Source organism: Ambystoma mexicanum, chromosome 3p (assembly GCF_040938575.1).
Source record: "Ambystoma mexicanum isolate Mex_15411 chromosome 3p, UKY_AmexF1_1, whole genome shotgun sequence".
Lineage (NCBI taxonomy): Eukaryota > Metazoa > Chordata > Amphibia > Caudata > Ambystomatidae > Ambystoma > Ambystoma mexicanum.
In genome coordinates this window covers 1,224,474,891-1,224,499,143 of record NC_090925.1, presented here as the reverse complement: position 1 = coordinate 1,224,499,143, position 24,253 = coordinate 1,224,474,891, and the positions used below count along the sequence as shown (strand labels likewise).

The 24,253-nt window shown below is 51.6% G+C and overlaps 1 protein-coding gene across 1 annotated transcript in view; it reads left to right on the top strand.

The window, feature by feature from the left end:
* PFDN1 (prefoldin subunit 1) overlaps positions 1 to 23,460 on the top strand; it is a 243,689-nt gene extending 220,229 nt beyond the window's left edge. Inside the window, exon 4 of the mRNA XM_069652679.1 lies at positions 23,132 to 23,460. Coding sequence (XP_069508780.1) covers positions 23,132 to 23,215 — 84 coding nt within the window. The 3' untranslated portion in view covers positions 23,216 to 23,460. The remainder of the gene's footprint in view (positions 1 to 23,131) is intronic.
* The last annotated feature ends 793 nt before the right edge of the window (positions 23,461 to 24,253 follow it).

Sequence of the window (24,253 nt, the reverse complement as noted above, 5' to 3'; positions counted from 1 at the left end):
GGATTCCGGAAGATCTGCGGCTTGCCTCAACGGACATGGCCCAGGACAAAGGGAGCTCGACGCCCGGATCCAAGCTGTTCAGGAAGTGCCCTGGATGCGGATTATAAAACGTTTTCAAGGAGGACGAGCATTTGCGATGTCTGTACTGCCTCCATGGGGACAAGACGCACGTGGAGAAGGACTCTGCGTTCTGCAAGAACATTTCGGAACGGACCAAACAAGATCGTCGTTCCCGCCTCACCACCTGGCTGGAGAAGGGCACAGCAAGTGAGAAGGTGAAGAAGTCGTCTAAGCGGGCTTCTAAGTCCTTTGAGGGCGCCCCGGCGACGGGGGCCCAACAGAAGGCCAAGCACCGCGAGTCTGCGGGCTCCGGGAGTGCCGAAAGGTCGGGCTCTTCGGTTGCCAAGCAGGGCGCTACTTCCCCGGCACGTTTGACCACAAGCCAGCGCTCTGGTTTGGGGAAGAGGAGGTCCGAGAACCCGGGTAGGCCGCTGGAGCAGACCCAGTCGATCTCGAAGGGGTAGCGAGGCATTGACCCTCCCCCCCTCCCAGCCCCCCCAAGGCGAAGGCCCAGGACGCACCTAAGGTGGTGAGGGCCTTGATCCACCCGGCTAAGGCCTCTACCGAAGTGGTCTCTGCGACCCTGGCGGAGCCGGCTGAGACTACGCCAATGGAAACGGCCTCTGGGCCCAGAGTATCCCTACTGCCACGGAGGGAATCCTCTTTCCAGCCACCGCTAAGACCCCCGGCTGAAAAAGAGGGGGGGGGGCGGTGGCCGTTACAGACTCGGAATCCGCCTCTGAGGAGGAACTGGTGGAGACCGAGATGGGCCTCAAAGAAAGGTCCATAGGCCTCAACGAGAGGTTCATAAACCTCAACCAGAGGTTCGAGAAGGTTTGACCCCAGGGGACGGTCCCTGCTGACGTGATCGAAGATGGCGACTAGGACGACGAACAGGGCCCAGTGGAGCGGCCATCCCATCCATCGCAGCCATTGCCCGAGCCCCAGAATAGCTTGGCGGCCATTTTGTTGGCAATCCAATCCTTATGTACCGAGATGAGGACGAGATTACCACGGACCCCGACGGAGGATCCAGAACCAGGCCTGTCAGGAAACCCTCCGAACAAGCGGAGGAGAGTCCACCCCTCTCCGCCCTTCGTGCCCGCGAGGCCGGCGGGCCCCTCATCCCCCTCGCCGGGAGAGGATACGGCGATGGGGACGGACGACGGCGGTGAGGACACAGCAGACATCCCGTCGTCACCCCCCAGCGGGCGTCCCCAGCTGATGAGGTTGGCTCTTTCCACGCCATGATAACCAGGCCATCCGAGCTCTTCCAGCTCTGCCCTGAAGAACAGAAAAAGGAGGGGTTTCTGTACCAACGACGAGAGGCTAAGAGGAAGACGGTCCTCGCGGTGCCTTTACTCAATGACATCTGGGACGAGGGGCTTGCTGTCCTCAAGAACCCTGCCACGACACCCGCCAAGAGGGACAGGATCGAGAAGAAGTACCGAGTCCCCGATGCCGCCCCCTTGTGCCTTAGGGTCCAGCCCACGCCGGACTCGGTCGTCTCGGCAGCGGCTAAGAAGAAGGCAGCGGGGGCGAGCCGGCTTCAACTTCCACTTCCCCGCCGTACAGCGAGCTTAAGAAGTTGGACTCTATGGGACGACGAGTCATCTCGTCGGCGGCAACGACGATTAAGGCGGCCAATGCCTTAGCGATCGTGGCCCGCAACGACCGGGAGCTCTGGTTCAAGATAACTCCCCTGCTAGATTTCCTGCTTGATGACAAAAGGGCAGAGGCCCTAGAAATTCTGCAGGAGGGCAAGGTGGCGTCGGATCACGCCATTACGGTGGCAATGGACATTGCCGATACCGGATTTCGCCAACTGGGCAACAGAGTTTGCCTCAGACGACGAGGATGGCTCAAGGCGACAGACTTTCGCCAGGACGTCCAGGCCAGAGTGTTGGACATGCCGTTCAACGGCAACAACCTCTTTGGTAAGGCGGTGGATGAGTCTCTACAGGCCATCAAGACCGACTCGGAGACGGCCCGGGCCCTTGGGGTGCTTCAGCAGCGACGGCCATTTCGGAGCTCTGGAGGCAGACAGGGTGCCTCCAAAGGACCCAGAGTTGGCTCCTCCACCTACTGCCAGGCGGCCCGCTCCTCTTCCCAGGAGGCCTACAGAGGTTGCGGCAAGCAAGGGGGTTCCCACCGTTGTCGCCAAGGAGGCAAGGCCGCTTCCAGGCAAGACTGACCCGGCCGGGTGGTCGGGCCCCCACCTAAGCACCCCAGTGGGAGGCCGACTGACTAAGTTCGTCAGGGTGTGGGAGTCCATCTCCACCGATCGTTGGGTGTTGGACACCCTGGCCAACGGGCACTTGCTGGAATTCCTAAAGAAGTGCCCTCGCATTCCTCCCGTGGCGAGGAAGGAGAATCACGTCCCTCAACTGCTGTTGGAAGTAAAGGCGATGCTCAAGAAAGGTGCATCGAGCTCGTCCCCAGGAGGCTCCGGGGCTCCGGAGTATACTCAAGGTACTTCCTCGTCAGGAAGAAGACAGGCGGTTGGCGCCCCATCCTAGACCTGCGTCGGTTAAACAAATACATCAAGGCGCAGAAATTCAGGATGGTCACCCTCCAGCACGTACTGGGACAGATGGAGGAAGGCGACTTCCTATCGTCGCTGGACCTGGAGGGTGCTTACTTCCACATCCCCATTCTAAAAAGGCACAGGAATTTCCTCAGGTTCGTGGTTCAAGGACGCCACTACCAATTCAGAGCCCTACCATTTGGATTAAAGTCGGCACCCAGGGTTTTCTCCAAGTGCCTGGCACCAGTGGCGGCGCGGCTGCACCTGCAGGGGATCCACGTCTACCCCTACCTGGACGACTGGCTAATCCGGGCAAGGTCAAGCGAACTCGCCGTCGATCATACGGCGAGGACCGTCCGGTTGCTCACGGAGCTGGGGTTCTCCATGAACTACCCCAAATCCCACCTGGTTCCGTCGCAAGTAGCACTGTTTTTGGGGGCGAAGCTCGATACAGTGGAGCAATTGGCCTCCCCTTCGGAGGAGAGGACCAAAACCGTCCTGGGCAAGGTATGGCGACTCTTAGCCATGGACGTGGCCAGGGTGAGGTCCATCAAGTCCCTTCTCAGGATGATGTCCTCATGCATCTACCTTGTACCCCTTTGCAGACTTCGGATGAGTCCGCTGGTTTCAGGCGGGGGCTGCTTCGAGGACAGGATCCCCCTCGACGAGGAGTTCCGTCGGGCGATCCTATGGTGGGGCACCAGGGCTCATCTCACGACGAGCACAGACTTTCAAACCCCGGCGTTTCAGGAGACAGTGACTATGGACGCCTCTCTGGAGGGCCCACACCGGAGATCTCCACCAAGAGGCCTTTGGCTCCCGGAGGAGAGGTCTCTTCACATCAACATCTTGGATCTCCGTGCAGTGTTCTGGGCGCTCAAGTCGTTCCTCCCGTCCCTCAAGGACAAAGTGGTGAGGATCTTCACCGACAACACCACCACAATGTTCTACATACGGAAGCATGGAGGCACCAGATCCCCAGCCCTATCCAAGGAGGCCCAGGATCTGTGGCACTGGGCCGTCGCCCAGGGGATGTTTCTGGTTCCCTTCCACCTGGCAGGAATAAAAAACACCATCGCCGACTCACTCAGCAGGGAGCTGCTCTTGTGCCACGAGTGGGAACTGCGCCAGGATCAAGTGGATCGACTCTTCCAACGATGGGGCAAACCCCAGATCGACCTGTCTACAACGGCGGCGAACTCCAAGTGCCAGAGGTTCGCCAGCAGGTTCCCACAGCCGAGGAGCATGGGCGATGCTTTCTCGTTCCCTTGGGACGGCCTGTTTCTATACACGTTCCCTCCATTGCCGTTGCTGCTCCGCCTCATCAGCCAGCTCAAGAAGTCCAGGTGCAGGATGATCCTTGTCGCCCCGGCGTGGCCGAGGCAGGTCTGGTTCCCGGATCTTCTGGACTTGTCAACGTCCCCGCCAGTCAGGCTGCCGGCGGACGCGGATCTTCTCTCCAGAGAAGGAGGCGCCATTCTACACCACGACCCACAGTCGCTGAACTTGCAGGCCTGGCTCCTGCAGCGCTAGAGTTTGGAGGGTATGATATCCCGGCTGATTGCAGAGAGGTTCTTGCTAAGGCCAGGGCGTCCTCAAGTGTTACTGTCATAAATGGAAGAGGTTCTCTGTCCGGTGCCGTGCACAGAAGATTAACCCTCTGCGGATTACGGCCCCTCAAGTGCTACCGTACTTACTGTCGCTGGCCAAAGCTGGACTGGCCCACGCCTCCATAAAAATACATCTGGCTGCCATCTCCCAATATACCAGGACTACGGGACGGGCGTCCTTGTGGTCTCATCGCCTGGTAAAGGAATTTATGAAGGGACTATTCTGTTCATTCCCGCCGGTGAAGGCTCCTGCCCCGGCGTGGGAACTTAATGTGGTGCTGACCAGGCTCATGGGAGACTCATTCGAGCCTATGCATTCGGCGCCCTTGAAGTTCCTGTCATGGAAGACTGCCATCACCTCTGCACGACGAGTGGGAGAGATTCAGGCCCTATCTTGCAAGCCTCCATACTTGACTTTTCATGACACAAGGGTAGTGCTTAGGACGCACCCCTCCTTCATGCCCAAGGTGCCGTCTGACGTCCACCTCAACAAGCCCTTGGTGTTACCAGTTTTCTTCCCGTCGCCTTCGACGCCGGCCGAGAGGACTTTGCACTCGCTGGATGTAGCTAGAGCGCTGAAGTTCTACGTGGACCGCACGAAGAGTTTTCGGAAGACGCCACAGCTATACGTGAACTTTGGGTCTGTGGATCAAGGGAAGGCTCTTTCGAAGACTTCCATTTCCAGTTTGCTCTCCGGCTGCATCATGCATTGTCACCGGTTGGCAAACCGACCGCTGCCCGGCCGTCCGAGAGCCCATTCGACCAGAGCAATCGCTGCTACCACGGCGTTCCTGTCTGGTGTGCCCCTGCTGGACATCTGCAGGGCTGCTACGTGGAGGTCGACGCACACCTTCACAAGATTCTACTGCGTCGATCGGGACTTCAGGGGGGAGTCCAGGGTCGGCCAAGCAGTGCTGCGCAACCTGTTCGCTTAAGGTGAGCCTGGTGAGGATGTAAGAGATGCTTAATATTGAGTTGTTGTATTGCTTAATGTTGAGCCTGTTGCCACCTCCCGTGGTTGTGCATGTGTATACTGCTATGTATTTTATTCATGAGCATGTGAATCCATGCCAGACCCCATGCTGGAGAAGGAACAAGTTACTTACCTGTAACTGTTGTTCTCCAGCATGGGTCTGGCATGGATTCACATGCAAACCCCCCCACCTACCCCTCTGCGGCTCTTCACTTGGTCATACTGCCACTTGGCGTGCTACCAAATCTGAGGATGGCTGCCAGAGGCGGGGCTTAGGGAGAGGGCAGTCATTGGCTGGGGGCAGTATGACCCAGAGATCAGTGATTGGTTACTACTAAGAAAGACAGATCAGAAACGAAACTGATACTGATTTTTTTCTTTACCGAGGATTACCAGCCTGACGACGGGGAATATTCATGAGCATGTGAATCCATGCCAGACCCATACTGGAGAACAACAGTTAAAGGTAAGTAACTTGTTCCTTTCCTCATACCAAAGAAGGACGGAGGACTGAGACCCATCTTGGACTTGAAGCTTAAACAAGTTCCTTAGGAAGGACAAGTTCAAGATGATCACACTTTCTCAGATCCTTCAGTCTCTCCAACTCCAAGACTGGTTGGTATCATTGGACCTTCAGGATGCTTACTTTCATGTGCCAATCCATCTCAAGCACAGAGTACCTGATGCTCGCGATTGGCAATTCTCACTATCAGTTTTGAGTTCTACCATTCAGGTTGACCTCCGCCCCGAGAGTTTTCACCAAGTTGATGGCGGTGGTGACAGCGAGTCTCAGGAGAGGGGGGGGATTCATGTCTACCCCTACCTGGACGATTGGATGATAAGGGCACGTTCTCCAGAACAAGCCCAGGAACATCTGTCCAAAACCTGCCACTTCCTTCACAAACTAGGGTTTTGTCTGAATTTAAAAAAGTCAAACATGATACCATCTCAGAAACTCCAGTTTATTGGAGCAGTCCTGGATACTTGTTTGGGAAAAGCCTTGCATCCTGAAGAGAGCTCACTACATTCTGCAGATGGTAATAAGATTCCAGAATGCCAGTATCTACCGGCCTTCAATTTTTCTCAGGTTGCTCAGTCTTATGGCATCCTGCATTATTCTGGTGCCAGAAGCCAGATTGAGGATGAGATCCCTTCAATGGGCCCTCAGGACTCAACGGTCCCAATTTTCAGGAGAAATGTCAGATCTATTGCAAGTTCCAGCCAGAGTAGCACAGGATCTACAATGGAGGGCTTGCAGGGAACATATCCTCAAGGGAAAATTTTTGGCAACCATGGCCGGAGATGACGGTAGTGACTGACGCCTCAATCAGAGGGTGGGGAGCTCACCCCAACGAGTTGACAATCGGCGGTCGTTGGTCTCCGTCGGAGTCCAAACTACACATCAACCTATTGCTCACTAGCGCTGAAGGCCTTCCTGCCCTCTGGACGGGGAAAGAATGTCTTGATAATGACGGACAACCCGGTGGCCATGTACTACTTCAACAGGAGAGGAGGAGCAGGGTCACTACCACTGTGCAGAGAAGCAATGCAGCTCTGGTTCTGGGCAATACAAGAAGGGATCTCTCTGTCGGCAGTTCATCTAGCCGGAGAGCAAAACACAGCGACGGACGCTCTGAGCAGGCAGAGCACAGTTTCCCAAACTGTACTGCTCAAGGGTATTTTCCCCCGAGAGGAGCTCTAGGGGACGCGTTCATAGTGGAATGGGCGTTTCCTCCAGTCCCTGTGATCCTTAAGGTAATCAGGAGGTTGAGAAAGGTCAGGAAAACCATGATCCTAATTGCCCCGGATTGGGCCAGGAGAATGTGGTACCCGGACCTCCTGGACATGTCCATCTGCCCTCCAATACGTCTTCCAAAAGAGAGGATCTTCTCTCCATCCAGAGGTCAACAGACTCAGTCTGCATGCATGGCTTCTGAGAGGTTGAAATACAAGGATTGGGACCTTCAGGCCAGCAACTAAATCTCTGTATCGGTGGTGTTGGAACAAGTTCAGTAACTGGTGCAGAGATAAGAATGTGGACCCATTTCAGTGTAATATTCCCGCAATATTATCTTTTCTGTTACACTTTGCTAATCTGGGGCTCCAGGTTGGCACGATGAAAGGTTATTTAGCAGCACTATCTATTTTTAAGCGCTCCTCAGAGGAAGAATCTTACTTAAGATAACTTTTTTAATAACTCGATTCTTAAAAGGTCTAAATGTGTTTCCTCCAATACCTTTTCAAGTTCCTGTGTGGGACTTAAACTTGGTACTAAAGTTCCTCACATGCATTCCATTTGAGCCTTTACATTATTGTCTGTTAAGGCTTCTTACTTTAAAAACAATACTTCTTGTGGCAATTATATCAGCCTGCAGGGTAAGTGAGTTGCAGGCACTTTCTAGCCGGCCTCCTCACACATTTTTTATAAAGATAAAGTGGTCCTTAAAGTAAAGCCCTTTTTCTTGCCAAAAATTGTCTCAAATTTTCACTTGTCACAAAAAATAACACTGCCTACTTTCTACCCTCCTCCTCACGCAACTAATGAAGAGGAACAGCTACATAGATTCGATCCTAGAAGAGCTCTTGGCTTCTGTATTTCAAGATTGGCAAAATTTCATCAGTGTGACGAACTTTTTGTGGGATACACACTCCGCAAATTGGGACTAGCCGTGACTAAGCAAACATTATTTAGATGGATAATTTTGGCTATAACTCAATGTTATAGATTGGCTGGGAAAGATCCTCCAGGTAGGCTTTGGGCTCATTCAAGCAGGGGCATGGCAGCTTCAGCAGCACTTCAAAGGGGTGTTACTGTGCAAGATATTTGCGCAGCAGCCACATGGTCTTCCATGCACACTTTTATAAAACATTATGCTCTAGATTCGACTTCTTCACAAAGAGGTCTGTTCTCTAAATCAGTACTTCATTCTGTACATGACTAAAATTTCTGTACTCCCACCTCCAATACAAAACTGCTTTGGGAGTCTATCTAAAATGAGGAATACATGGGAGGACACAATCCATTCGAAGAACAAGTTACTTACCAACTGTAACGTTCTTTCGATTGGATGTTCCTCCCACATATTCCTCATCGACCCTCCCAGCCTACCCCACAGTACAGTTTACGTGATTTACACTCTAAATTCTTTTAAGGCTTGGGTCAAAAGAGGCACGCCATTAACTACAATCCATTGGCTACAATATACGAAAAAACAGAACTCGGGCCAACGGGCACGCTCGAGGCATTTATACAGCGGATGACGTCGGTGCTCGACGGATGCCGACGAGGGACGTCGACGCTGCAGCCTCGAGTGGAGCTCCCTCTGGTGGAGAGACAACAAATTTCCGAAGCAGCAAAGCTGAAGGTAAGGATATATCTAAGATAAGGAATATGTGGGAGGAACATCCAATCGAAAGAACGTTACAGTTGGTAAGTAACTTGTTCTTCTTAGCGTCCAGAGGATTAGGAGAAGTTTATTGATAACTCATTGATCCCAGAAGTGATGATTTACAGGAAGTAAGGAAGCTCAAAAGTGATACTTTTAAGTACTATTCTTGAATTCTCTTCAACCATCAACCAAATGTTCTGCAAGAATTTCTCTATGCTAGTTACTTCTGCTGGGGAACTGTTATGGAAGCGTACGCTTTCCTTACTTATGGATGCACAAAACAATTACTGTAAAGCTTTGATCACTACACCTGCATGTTTGGTAGGTATTCTATATATTTTTATTTATTTTTTTCTTTTTAGCACTGGTTGTTTGAGCCGCCTACCTCCAAAGAATTGTGTGGCTCACTATACAGGAAACACGTTGTAACCATGACTCCCTTGTGGCCTGCAGCAATCTGAAGAAAAAAAAACCTAGTCAAGTCACCTTCTGTAAACACCCTTTTCTGAATCTCAAAATGAAGCCCCTTTTGGTTCAGCTCTGGCACCTAGCATCTTTTACGGATAGTTTTAAATTAGTTTTCCTCACGGATAGTATGATAGTTTGGACCCCTAAAGGGACAATGGGAGATTACATATAGTTTGAACTTTTCACTTGCCTTGTTCTTCACCTTTTTGTTGCCATGGGTCAAAGGAATTACTTTTAAAGGGACTTAAAGGGGAGATATGCTGGAGGTTTGAAGTTGGTCTTTGGGTGTGTCACTTAAGATAGCTGGAAAGTGCTTGTTTGTCATTTAAGCGATTAGTATATGTAGAACGAGGAGGATATCACTGTGCCATGTTGAGGTACCACATGTGAATTTCTGTGTATTGGTAATAAGCCTGTCATTTTATATTGGAGAAGAAGCGTCTGCGAAATAACTATACGTTTGTTCCTCTTTGGCACATGTACTATGTGGGCAATGCTCTAGGAGCCAATGGTGAGGATTACTTCCCAGATGGTCTGGTTCTTATCCGTAAGCAGTTTTTCTTTTTTACTCATGAAAGAAAAGTATGTTTCACATTCTGCAAGGGAAAACGTCTGTACTTTTGGGGTGAGTGCTGATTGCACAGTAGTGGGTTAGTTTAGACCTGAATCTCTAGTCCATGGTTACTCCTTTTTCAGGGGTTTGCTGGGCAGTATTGCATGTTTCAATGTGCCAAGATTTGGAATTGGTATTTATTTTTATATATTTAATTTTACAAGACGTTTGGCATCCAGGAGGTGGGGAGAAATGCTTTTGGCAAAGGTGATGTTGATGTCTGAGATGTGAGCCACACCCTTCTTCATTCAGTTAAATGGTGGCTATAGGTAGGAAATCCTAAAATGAAGATGCGAACAGTATTCCCAGTTGAAGGATTATTTTTCCCTAATTGCAGTGTCCGCTTTCCTGATGGAAAATAAAATAAGCCTTGGTGCTAAAGGCAGTAGCGTGCCTCTGGTCCTGATGCTTTTATACAGGCTTCTAGTCGTGCAACATGGTAATTTAAAATACTCCTACGTCCCGTCCCCTTTCCTCCATACTTGTAGCACCATACAAAAATGTCTCTCCTATTTTTATTTTGCCGGCCCGAGCGCATGCTTGACCATAGGCTCTGCCTTCCTGTCCTCTGGGCCTCAAACCCCATTCCTTTTTTCTTCGATGTCAGGCCAAATGCTTCAGCAGCAGCGGGTACAATTTATTATTTTTATTTTTTCACTCTTGTCTTTGCCTTGATATTTTTTACCCACATCTCTGGTTTCTCTCCCCTTTTTGGCCTGCTTATGCCGGGACAAAAGGGGTTTGACTGCTGCATGTTGCGTGGTACTCTACGTTGGATCCACACATGCTCTGCTGGAGTGCTTGGGCCCGGATCACAGGTGGGACACGTGCTTTGCCTGTGACGCACTTTTAGTTCAGGCCCTCACTCGATGTCTCCAGCACTGGGAAGGTAGTGCCAGAGCATATTCAGGAATTTGTCTCTGTGTAGAAACATCGACAAGTAAGTGAGTTTCTTTTCAGGGACCAGAGCCGGCGGATCCTCGTAAGAGGTCCCTGGTCACAGAAGGGGCTGATTAAACCTTTGCACTACCAGGACTTGTCCTGACCCTGTAGAGGCATAGCTGAATACCAGAGCTTGCCCCCTGTGGGGGCTTAATGCACCAGGGTCATCCCTAAGGTTCCCTTGAAGAGGGCTAAGGTCCACACTGGCAAGTCCGAGGTTCCCCCATTTGGAGCTAAATCTACCGAGGTCCTCTCCAGAATTCCCTCCATTTGGGCTAATCATCTTACTGGCAGCGTACAGGCTCCTCTGGGAGCCAAACATACTGGGGATCTCCCAGGAGATTCCTTGTTGAGGGCTTAATCCGATACCACTGGCATTCCCTTCCAGTGGGCCAAGCACGACGAGATTCGAACCTCAATGAGCCTGTCTGTGCGATTGCGGCTCAAAATGGAGTCTGCTCCCTCAGACGCTCCATTTCCTGGGACTTTGATAGCGTCTTTGGTGCCAAGGAGCGGCCCAAATCCACTCTGTGCGTCATTGGCATGTGACCCTTTGGGGCTGCTTCATAGAGCTATTGGCGAGGGTGATGCATCCATTCTGAGGGTGGAGTGGTCGGCACTGACCAGATTCTCTGCCACCTAATCTGTCTCTTCCTATCACTTATTCTCTTCTTTATTAAGTGACTCTGTGGATGGCCTGGGCCACTTGGACGCATCAATTGGAGGAGACGTTTTTTCAGAGGTTCCAGACACTCATGCATTCGGACTCTATGAAGGAGTATTTCAAAGGCATTTTTAAAGACTTCATGCTGACCCCTCCAGAGTATCCAGGAATCCCTTCCTCTATTCCCCCCGCCCCCTGGGACACTAAACCTCCTGTGGCTCCTCTGGTACAGAACCCGCCACCTCCATCGATGCCGGACACGGATGCCCCAATAAATCCAGGCCTGACTGAGGAGGGGGAAGAAATTCCACTGTCAGTGATGGCTTTTCATGATAAGCTGATGGGCCTTATGGGTTTGATGGAAGTCCCAGTCCCACCACCACCTTTGGAGGAGGGGGGCTTGGTGGAGGCCCAATCATTTTAAAGGTCAGAGAGTACAGGTATTGTATTTAAGGGGAGTCTGAACCCGTTGCTGGCCACTGACAGCACCCATGTTGGCAACTACACCCAGAGATGGTGAGGGGATTTTTTCACCAATGGGGGTTTCCCCAGGTAGATTGTTGCCTCCACCATGAACAGTCAATGCCCTGCCTGTGCGACTGGGAGGAGGGGGGGTGGGGATGAGCAGAGTGAGCTCCCTCTGGGATGTGCTAGGGTTCCCATCGGATGGGATGATAGCTTATGCTTTCCCGCCAGTGCCTCTAATCCATCAAGCGCTGCAGAAGTTTCAGGAAGCAGAGTGCTGTTCTCATTGTAGTAGCACCCTGGTGGCCAGCCATGTTCTCGGATCTAGTGAAATTGACTTAACTGATTCCTTTGTCTTTACCACTTCGCCAGGGCTCAATATAAGAGTGAGTGGCTACAATTCTGCCACTGGTCATTGGGGAAACACAAGAACCCTCGATCAGCCTCCTTGGATGATGTGCCTGCCTTTATTTTGTCTGGCGGAGTCTGGCTATAAGCCCGATACCTGCAGAACTTGCTTGTCGGCACTGGATGCATATCTGAATTCGGACAGTCAAACCTTCATTTGGAATCCTGTGGTAAGGCAGCGCTTTCAGTGGTTGTGCCGACTGTTCCAAGCAGTCAAACCTACTCACCCCAAATGGGATTTAAATATTGTCCTAATGGCCTTATGTCACACACTGTTTGAAGCAGTGGTTTTGGTGGATATCCGGCTGGTGTCTTGGAATACTGCATTCCTGGTGGCCATAACTTCAGCCAGGACAATAAGTGAAATACAGTCCCTAGCGTCAGACTGACCTTTCACAACATTCCATCAGGACAAGGTGGTGCTTCGCACACATCCTTCGTTCCTCCCCAAGATAGTTTCTTAATTTCATATTAATCGGGACATTTGCCTCCCAGTGTTTTTCCAACTTCAGAGTCGGAGAGAGTCCTTCACTCATTGGGCGTCAGGAGAGCATTGAAGGTTTAACTCGACCGGAGCAAGGGAGTTAGGAAATCCCTCAACTCTGTCACGTTCAGGGGAGCAAATAAGGGCGCGTCTGCGTCAAAAGCGACCATTGACAGGTGGATGGCCGCAATTCTGGAGAGCTGTTTGCTCCAGAAGCGGCCGCATCCGAAAGGCCTTCAGGCCCTTCTCGACTGAGCTAAGGCAGCCATGGTGGTGTTTCATACATGTTCCATGGGACACTATCACAAGGGCAGCAACTTGGGCTACTACTTCAGCTTTCTGTGAACACTATTGCCTGAACATGAGCTTGAGAGCAGATGCTCAGTTTGGTCAAGCGGTCTTAAAATCACTTCAGTTAAACTGCTGAGGGACCTGCCAGCCGTTGGCAGACATGTGCTTGTGAATCTCCCATGGAGAAAAAGGGGGCGGGACGTAGGAGTAAGGGAAAGTTACTCACCGTAGTGACTACTGTACTTCTAGTCCATAGTCCCCTTTCCTCCTTCACTCTCCCAGCATGCCCTTAAAATGTCTGACCTAAACATATCGACCTAGGGTGGCCGAAAAGGACTGAGGTTCGGCGCTTGGGGAGGCTGAACCTCTGGCCTAGCATGCACTCGGGCCACGAAACAAAAAAATAAGACGGAAGCATTTATTTTATGGTGCTACAAATATCCCACTAGTATTGAGGAAAGGGGACTAAGGACTAGGAGTACACTAGGCACTATAGTGAGTAACGTTTCCTGTCCTTTGTACAGTTAATTAAGCTTATGACAGAAGGCTGTTTCAGTTTGATGGAATATAAGTCTTCATGTTTAATGACAAATACACAAAGCAAGGGGAGGCCAAGCTTTCTCTATGCTGGTGCTAGCATTTTGGCACCCCCTCAGATGGCACACTTCACTTTTAGGAAGATACTTGGGACTGGATCGCGGCCCCAGTGATGGGTTCTGCTGTTTCTTTCCACAGGTTGCCCCTGATCGTTGAATGGCGTTGTGAATCTACAATTGTGTGTATATATATGTACTTGCAAAATATCTAACCTATCCTGCTGCTTGTCAAGGGCTATCCAACTTTGCTAGATAGTAATTCACATGCACTATGCTGTAAAAAGATGCTACCTGAAATGAGCCAAGATTATTTATGTAACAGTAAATGCCATGGTTTGAAATTGATGGGAGCTATTTAGCTCCTGCTTCTAGCCTAGGAGAGCCTTGTTAGCTTGAAACCTACAGCTACCTGGAGCTACTTATGGTTCTACAGGTCAACTGGTGCCTTATAAACATACATAAGACATTAAGCTTTACATGTAAACATATGTGATCATTCATAATTTGCAAAATGTTTGACTCCCCTGTGGGAGTTAGATTTGCTGTATACTCGCTCCTACCTACCGGGTGATTCCCGACACCTAGGAGCTGGTTGTAACTTCTGCTCATTTATTCTTGATCTTAATTGCAAACCCTGAAATGCACTGATGGTGGCAGCAAACATTGCCCCAGTTATGTTAAGCAGCCATCTGCTGAAACCGACTGCACACGTCTATAGAAACTTTAAACTACACATTAGTGTTGCTTTCTATGCAGACAGTCTTCGATCTTCTCTAAAAGATTTTATGGGAGAAGACTGACTTGCAAGCCTCTCATCATAGAAGGTTTACATTCAGCGTTTGTCTTGATATTCACTTTAGACTTGTGTGGGCAATAGAAGAAAGAGTGGTTTCCATCGCGGGTGTCGAAAGGGAGAGTAGGTTGAGGTGGAGGGCTCATAGCCACTGCCGGTTGCGCTTGTCGGTATTTGCATATCCACCTACACCCCCACTCCTCAGCCTTCAGCAGAGGGGGGGCCAGTATGGGCAGGTGGTTAGCCAGAGCACTGCGGTCCACTTTTGCCAGAAGTGTTTGGCTTTCCTACTTTCCCGCTAGCCTGGCAGATGGACCAAGGTGTCGACAGGGCAAAAGAAAAGCTGGGGCTATGCATTCCTCATCTGCCACCAGTTTAGCGGAACACATCTCTTGATGTACAGTGCCTTCTGCACAATTGTCGATAATCTGGGTTTATTTTGGATATCTGGCTCGTGGAATGGGAGTACCCTAGGAAACAAACAATATCTGGCGAATGGTGCGAGTGCCTCGACGTTTACTTGCAATGTTTAAATGATCCGAATACGAGGCTAAAACAAAGGAAATGGGGTGAGTAACTCAATGAAAAGCTGGCATATCATGGGAGTATCTGAGCGTGTGATGGTAATACCTGGCAAACACTATCAAGAATTGTGAAAAGTGGCGTGGCATGGGCAGGGCGTGGAGGGTGGTGGGGCATCATAGATGTTGGGTAAGATTTCATTTTAGAAACTTTCCCTCCATATTTCTATGGACCCTCAACCTTTTTGTTTTTGAACCGGTCTTTACTTTTTACAAGGAAGTCACTTCCATGGCCTTTTGCTCATTTTGTTATGGGGAAAATGCTGATCTGTTCTTCAGGCTGACAGTAATGGAAAACTGTTTCCTTTTGTCTTTTTATCTTTTACCCTTTTGGTAATTTTTGACAGTGCACACAGCACAATGCAGTGCAGTGGGGGTACGTTTGTATCGCGCTAGTCTTCTACACTTCGGAGTTTTGGTTACTTTTATATGTGCTAAAGACAAGCAATCATATTTTTACCATTTTTGCATTGTTTTTCGTGTGCACATTTGTGTTAACTGTGTATGGCTACTGAACATTGCTTGTGCCTTTAAAATGGTCCATGCCACAAGATTTAGGTTTGTTCTTTGGCCACATTGTTGTTTGGCCTTCTTCCTGCCTTGATAGGTCAGGAAATCCCATATAAGCTATGCACTTGCCCGGGCAATGATGCCTTTGTGTGTGTGTGTGTGGCACCCAGGAAGGGGGTGAGACTCTTTCCCCACTCCACATCCATGATGCCCGAAAGTCTAGGTGTGTGGCATGAGTGAAACCCACAGTGGTCCCAGATTGGAGCACTTCTGGCTGTTTGAATGATCCAGATCCTTACCATTGGAGGGCTTGGACTTGCTTCCAGGCAGAAACTTGACTAAGAATCCAACTCCTACAGATCAGCGTTGGAGCCAAGTATCCTGTGTCGAAGAGCAGCCAACTGAAGATCCGTGGATGACTCCCAAAGAGGCCCACATCCCTTCCTGCGTTTTGTCCCGGTGAAGCCCTGCTGGACGACATGATCTGTGAAGGCTGTGAGCGGTACACCCCTCCCTCTGCCCCATCTCACCCACCCCCCCCCCCAATCCCATCCCACCACTTCCCCCGCCCCACTGCACTGCACTGGACTGGTGGAACAACCAGTCTAGCACCTTCTCGAAGATGCAGCCATCCTGAGTTTTCAGACGTGTCCCTGGATCACCCAGTGGACTGATCAGCTCTCCAGTGGGCTACCTCGCTAGAACTGTCGCCGTTCTGTGTTCGTCACCAGAACCTCTGTACTCACAAGTTTGAGGTGTAAGTCACCTTCCTGCCGAATTTTAGCCTCCCAGCTTCAAGGGATCCTGCTCTGGAAGGTCTTAAACTGCGACTGGAATGACTCCACTGTCGCCTGTGTGCAGTGGCTGTTGCTGGAACTAGAGCTACCCCATCTGGTGAAGTGTTCTGAAGATGTCTGCATCTGTGCCTTCTGCATTTCTTCATTGCACAGGGTTGCACTCTGCTCCTCGAACTGACCAGAAGAATCCTTGCACCTGCAGCTCCTGGGCAACTCTCACTGGATCCAACGGTGGGAAAACCTGTCTCCTGCGACCTCTAGTCAACCCAGTTAGTACTCTGGGAAAATCGGAGTCTGGGAGGAGGGGCAAGTAAACGCATACCATTCATCCCCACCTGTTCTCCTTAGAATACAACTTAGAACAAACGTTGGTCATTCTATTCCATTGCTTTTTGATAGTCTCCAAAAGCAGCTGTACCTAAAAGATAGAACCATATTTTACCTACCAGAAACTTCTCTAGAACATTCACAAGAACCTTACCTACTTAATACCCCTTCGGGGGAGAAGCTTTGACCTTTCGGCACCAGGCCCCACTCCTCATAGGGATTGCACTTCTGACGTTGGGCCACATTTCTTGTGACTTGGTTCCATCCTACTGCATCACTTTCATTCTTTTGTTGAATAAGTTACTGAATTTGTTCATAAGTCTTATGGTAACTTGTTTCTCCAGCATGGGGTCTGGCATGGATTCACATGCTCATGAATATTCCCCGTCGTCAGGCTGGGAATCCTCGGTAAAGAAAAAATCAGTATCAGTTTTGTTTCTGATCTGTCTTTCTTGGTAGTAACCAATCCCTGATCTCTGGGTCATACTGCCCCCAGCCAATGACTGCCCTCTCCCTAAGCCCCGCCTCTGGCAGCCATCCTCAGATTTTTACCGCACGCTTAAGTGTTGGGAGTCCTCGTGTTTAGCTTGAGTTTTTTACTGCGTTTTCACGTTTTTTCAGGAGAAATTCTCATTTTATTAGCTTTAATCGAGCCTCAAGCTCCACCGTTTCTACTTCCGATAACGGGGACCTGTTTTGGAATTATTCTACGCCCCTCAAGGGTGAAGTTTCCATCGAGTTTACACTTCTTGGAGGATTCCGGAAGATCTGCGGCCTACCTCAACGGACATGGCCCAGGACAAGGGGAGCTCGACGCCCGGATCCAAGCTGTTCAGGAACTGCCCTGGATGCGGATTATATAAACTTTTCAAGGAGGACAAGCATACGCGATGTCTCTACTGCCTCCATGGGGACAAGACGCACGTGGAGAAGGACTGTGCGTTCTGCAAGAACCTTTCGGAGCGGACCAAACAAGATCGTTGTTCCTGCCTCGCCACCTGGCTGGAGAAGGGCACAGCAAGTGAGAAGGCGAAGCAGTCTGAGCGGGCTTCTAAGTCCTTTGAGGGTGCCCCCGTGACGGGGGCCCAACAGAAGGCCAAACACCGCGTGTCCGCGGGCTCCGGGAGCGCCAAAAGGTCGGGCTCTTCGGTTGCCAAGCAGAGCACTACTTCCCCGGCACGTTCGACCACGAGCCAGCGTTCTGGTTCGGGGAAGAGGAAGTCCGAGAACCCGGGTAGGCTGCTGGAGCGGACCCGGTCGATCTCGAAGGAGGAACTGGTGGAGACCGAGAAGGGCCTCAACGAGAGGTTCGAGAAGGTTCGATCCCAGGGGACGGTCCCTGCTGACGTGATCGAAGATGACGACGAACAGGGCCCAGTGGAGCAGCCATCCCGTCCGTCGCAGCCATTGCCCGAGCCCCAGGCTAGCTCGGCAGCCATTTCGTTGGCAATCCAATCCTTATGTACCGAGATAAGGACGAGATTACCACGCACCCCGACTGAGGAGCCAGAACCAGGCCCGACGGGAAGCCCTCCGAACAAGCGGAGGAGAGTCCACCCCGCTCCGCCCTTCGTGCCTGCGAGACCGGTGGACCCCTCATCCCCCTCTCCGGGAGCGGATACGGCAACTGATACGGCGACACGGACGGCGGCAATGACACAGCAGACATCCTGCCGTCACCCCCCGCCCCCCCCCCCCCCCCCGCGGGCGTCCCCAGCCAACGAGGTTGGCTCTTTCCATTCCATGAAAACCAGGGCATCCAAGCTCTTCCAGCTCTGCCCTGAAGAACAGAAAAAGGAGGGGTTTCTGTACCAACGACGAGAGGCTAAGAGGAAGACAGTCCTCGCGGTGCCTTTACTCGACAACATCTGGGACGAGGGGCTTGCTGTCCTCAAGAACCCTGCCACGACACCCGCCAAGAGGGACAGGTACGAGAAGAAGTACCGAGTTCCCGATGCCGCCCCCTTGTGCCTCAGGGCCCAGCCCACGCCGGACTCTGTCGTCTCGGCAGCGGCTAAGAAGAAGGCAGCGGGCGTGGCGGCTTCAACTTCCACTTCCCCGCCGGACAGCGAGGGTAAGAAGTTGGACTCTATGGGACGACGAGTCATCTCGGCGGCGATGACGATTAAGGCGGCAAATGCCTTAGAGATCGTGGCCCGCTACGACAGGGAGCTCTGGTTCAAGATCGCTCCCCTGCTAGATTTCCTGCCGGATGACAAAAGGGCGGAGGCCCTAGAAATTCTGCAGGAGGGCGAGGTGGCGTTGGATCACGCCATAATGGTGGCAACGGACATTGCCGATACCGGATTTCGCCAACTGGGCAACAGAGTTTGCCTCCGACGACGAGGATGGCTCAGGGCGACAGACTTTCGTCAGGACGACCAGACCAGAGTGTTGGACATGCCGTTCGACAGCAACAACCTATTTGGTAAGGCGGTGGATGAGTCTCTACAGGCCATCAAGACTGACTCGGAGACGGCCCGGGCACTTGGGATGCTTCAGCAGCGACGGCCCTTTCGGAGCCCTGAAGGCAGACCGGGTGCCTCCAAATGATCCAGCGGTGGCTCCTCCACCTACCGCCAGGCGGCCCGCTCCTCTTCCCAGGAGGCCTACAGAGGTCGCGGCAAGCAAGGGGGTTCCCGCCATCGTCGCCAAGGCGGCAAGGCCGCTTCCAAGCAAGACTGACCCGGCCGGGTTGTCGGGCCCCCACCGAAGCACCCCAGTGGGAGGCCGGCTGACTAAGTTCGTCAGAGTGTGGGAGTCCATCTCCACTGATCGTTGGGTGTTGGACACCCTGGCCAACGGGCACTTGCTGGAATTCCTAAAGAAGTGCCCTCGCATTCCTCCCGTGGCCAGGAAGGAGAATCACGTCCCTCAACTGCTGTTGGAAGTAAAGGCGATGCTCAAGAAAGATGTCATCGGGCTCGTCTCCAGGAGGCTCCGGAGTATGCTCAAGGTACTTCCTTGTCAGAAAGAAGACAGGCGGTTTGCGCCCCATCCTGGACCTGCGTAGGTTAAACAAATACATCAAGGCGCAGAAATTCATTATGGTCACCCTCCAGCACGTGCTGGGACAGTTGGAGGAAGGCGACTTCCTATCGTCGTTGGACCTAGAGGATGCTTACTTCCACATCCCCATTATAAAAAGGCACAGGAACTTCCTCAAGTTCGTGGTTCAGGGACGCCACTACCAATTCAGAGCCCTAACGTTCGGATTAAAGTTGGCACCCAGGGTTTTCACCAAGTGCCAGGCACCAGTGGCGGCGAGGCTGCGTCTGCAGGGGATCCACATCTACCCCTACCTGGACGACTGGCTAATCCTGACAAGGTCAAGGGAACTCGACGTCGATCATACGGCGAGGACCGTCCGGTTGCTCACGGAGCTGGGGTTCTCCATCAACTACCCCAATTCCCACCTGGTTCCATCGCAAGTAGCACTGTTTTTGGGGGCGAAGCTAATACAGTGGAGCAATTGGCCTCCCCTTCAGAGGAGAGGACCAAGACCATCCTGGGCAAGCTGCGGCGCCTGTTAGCCACGGACTTAGCCAGGGTGAGGTCCATCAAGTCCCTTCTCGGGATGATGTCCTCATGCATCTACCTTATGCCCCTTTGCAGACTTCGGATGCGTCCGCTACAGGAGTTCCTCGACGCCTGCTGGTTTCAGGCGAGGGGCTGCTTCGAGGACCAGATCCCCCTCGACGAGGAGTTCCGTCGGGCGATCCTATGGTGGGGCACCCGGGCTCACCTCACGACGGGCACGGACTTTCAAACCCCGGCGTTTCAGGAGACAGTGACTAAGAACGCCTCTCTAGAGGGTTGGGGGGCCCACACCGGAGATCTACTCGCAAGAGGCCTTTGGCTGCCAGAGGAGAGGTCTCTTCACATCAACATCTTGGAGCTCCGAGCAGTGTTCTGGGCGCTCAAGTCGTTCCTCCCATCCCTCAAGGACAAAGTGGTGAGGATCTTCACCGACAACACCACCACAATGTTCTACATACGGAAGCAGGGGGGCACCAGATCCCCAGCCCTATCCAAGGAGGCCCAGGATCTGTGGCACTGGGCTGTCGCCCAGGGGATGTTTCTGGTTCCCTTCCACCTGGCAGGAATAAAAAACACCATCGCCAACTCACTCAGCAGGGAGCTGCGCTCGTGCCACGAGTGGGAACTGCGCCAGGATCAAGTGGATCGACTCTTCCAACGATGGGGCAAACCCCAGATCGACCTGTTCGCGACGGCGACGAACTCCAAGTGCCAGAGGTTCGCCAGCAGGGTCCCACAGCCGAGGAGCATGGGCATTGCTTTCTCGTTCCCTTGGGACGGCCTGTTTCTATACGCGTTCCCTCCATTGCTGTTGCTGCTCCGCCTCGTCAACCAGCTCAAGAATTCCAGGTGCGGATGATCCTCGTTGCACCGGCGTGGCCGAGGCAGGTCTGGTTCCCGGACCTTCTGGACTTGTCAACGTCCCCGTCAGTCAGGCTGCCGGCGGACGTGGATCTTCTCTCCAGAGAAGGAGGCGCCATTCTCCACCACGACCCACAGTCGCTGAACTTGCAGACCTGGCTCCTGCAGCACGAGTTTGGAGGGTACGATATCCCGGCTGATTGCAGAGAGGTTCTTGCAAAGGGCAGGGCGTCCTAAACTCTCAGGTGTTATGGTCATAAATGGAAGAGGTTCTCTGTCTAGTGCCGTGCACAGAAGATTAACCCTCTGCGAATTACGGCCCCTCAAGTGCTGCCGTACCTGCTGTCGCTGGCCAAGGCTGGACTGGCTCACGCCTCCATAAAAATACATCCGGCTGCCATCTCCTGATATACCAGGATGACGGGACGGGCGTCCTTGTGGTCTCATCGCCTGGTGAAGGAATTTATGAAGGGACTATTCCGATCATTCCCGCCGGTGAAGGCTCCTGCCCCGGCGTGGGAGCTTAATGTGGTGCTGACCAGGCTCATGGGGGCCCTATTCGAGCCTATGCATTCGGCGCCTTTGAAGTTCCTGTCATGGAAGACAGCTTTCCTCGTGGCCATCACCTCTGCACGACGAGTGGGAGAGATTCAGGCCCTATCTTGCAAGCCTCCATACTTGACTTTTCATGACACGAGGGTGGTGCTGAGGACGCACCCCTCCTTCATGCCCAAGGTGCCGTTGGACTTCCACCTCAACGAGCCCTTGGTGTTACCAGTTTTCTTTCCGTCGCCTTCGACGCCGGCCGAGAGGACTTTGCACTCGCTGGTTGTAGCTATTGCGCTGAAGTTCTACGTGGACCGCACGAAGAGTTTTCGGAAAACGTCACAACTGTTTGTGAACTTTGGGTCTGTGAATCAAGGGAAGGCTCTCTCGAAGACTTCCATTACCAGATGGCTCTGCGGCTGCATCATGCATTGCCACCGGTTGGCAAACTGACCGTTGCCCGGCCGTCCTAGAGCCCATTCGACCAGAGCGATCGCTGCTACCAATGCATTCCTGTCTGGTGTGCCCCTGCTGGACATCTGCAGGGCTGCTACGTGGAGGTCGACGCACACCTTCACGAGATTCTACTGCGTCGATCGGGACTCCAGGGAGGAGTCCAGGGTCGGCCAAGCAGTGCTGCGCAACCTGTTCGCTTAACTTGAGCCTGGTGAGGAGGTAAGAGATGCTTAATGTTGAGTTGTTGTATTGCTTAATGTTGAGCCTGTTGCCACCTCCCGTGGTTGTGCATGTGTATACTGCTATGTATTCTTTTATTCATGAGCATGTGAATCCATGCCAGACCCCATGCTGGAGAAGGAACAAGTTACTTACCTGTAACTGTTGTTCTCCAGCATGGGTCTGGCATGGATTCACATGCGAACCCTCCCACCTACCCCTCTGCGGCTCTTCACTTGGTCATACTGCCACTTGGCGTGCTACCAAATCTGAGGATGGCTGCCAGAGGCGGGGCTTAGGGAGAGGGCAGTCATTGGCTGGGGGCAGTATGACCCAGAGATCAGTGATTGGTTACTACTAAGAAAGACAGATCAGAAACGAAACTGATACTGATTTTTTCTTTACCGAGTATTCCCAGCCTGACGTCGGGGAATATTCATGAGCATGTGAATCCATGCCAGACCCATGCTGGAGAACAACAGTTACAGGTAAGTAACTTGTTCCATATATTTGAGTGTTGTGCAATAGTTCCTACTTGTTTCATTTTCTAGTGTGTATTTTTGTACTTGCCTGTCTAAATTGAATTATTGTGTGGACGCATTGTGGAGCCAAAACCCCACTCCCACTTGCACTCTTCTGAGAATTGCCTTGACTGCTCTCCATTGCTACATCGATTGGGTTTTGGCTAACCTCAGTTAATCTGTTCGCTATAACTCGGGTGGCGCCCTAAAATCTGTACACCAGGTCAGATTCCAGATATCCATCTTAACAATTGGAACTAGATGTGATGGAGTGCTTGCAATGGAATTGCTATTTGTACTGTGTGGAGGTAACTAAAGAGAATCACAAAGAAAGGAAATGTCAATTATGTAATTTTGTTTTCCATTATTATTTGAGTTTAAATTAACAATAACTCTTGAGGGTGAAATAATGCAGATGCACAGAATCATAAATGTCTTTTTTTTGGGTGAAACACATATTAATAGAATCCTAATATGTCCTATTTTGCAGCAGAAGAAATCGTATCTGGAACGAAGTGTAAAGGATGCAGAAGATAACATAAGAGAAATGCTGATGGTCAGAAGAGCTCAATAGCAGACATCATATTGCTGAAAATATCCACAAAGATCTTTTTCATCCATCTTGTCTATTCTGTCTAAGTTTAAAATAATGTACTTCACAATCTCTGATGCCAAGCCCAATCTTAACATTGTGTACATGTGTGTGTGTGTATATATATATATAATACTCCTATGAATATGCACACCACCTATTTGTATTAATGTAATTACTATAGCTATATAATTTTGCATAACAAATAAACAAAGTGGGCTGTCCAAGATCTCAATTTAATGCAGGTTGTGCAAGTGCCGAACGCAAAATGCAGGGAAAGGGAACAGTCAAGTGCAAGGGGAAGGGAAGGGAAGGGAAGGGAAGGGGAAAGTGCAATCAGGGAAACATTGTTCTGAGTAAGTGCAGCCAGGGCAGCGTGGCTCTGGGTAAGTGCAAGGAGGCAGGGGGGGCTGTAGAGGTTACAGTTACAGCCCCTAGTGCATGACAGGCCCAGGGGCAGTGTGGGGGAGACTAGAGGAGCCCGGTACCCAGTAACACTCCGAGGGTAACCAAGCAGCCAGTAGGCACAGCAGACAGGTAGGTTATCAGGGGAAGGAGGGAGAGAAAGCAGAGGACAAAAGGAAAGTCTTGAGCTGCTTCCGGAACTTCAGGTGGTGCAGCTCAAGTTTGAAAGGGTTAAGAAGGAGGCCGTTCCAGAGGGAGGCACCTGCAGAGGAAAGTGATCTACCCCCTAGTCTCTGCCTGGAGAAGCGTCTGACCCTCAGAGTAGAAGGCAGCAAAGGGATTGAGAAGGAAGGTATTTAGGAAGAAAGTGTTGGATGTATTGCGGGCCCTGGCCCCAGAAAGCCTTGTGGACGATGCAGAGGGTCTTGAACTTGATCCTTGCAGCCACCGGGAGCCAGTGGAGAGATTTCAGGGCTGGAGAGATACGGTCCCTGGGCTTGAGGCCAAGGATAAATCTTGCGGTCCTGTTCTGGATTAGTTGCAGAGGGCGGAGAGTAGAGTAAGGCAGATTGAGAAGGAGGCTGTTACAGTAGTCCAACCTAGAGAGAACCAGGG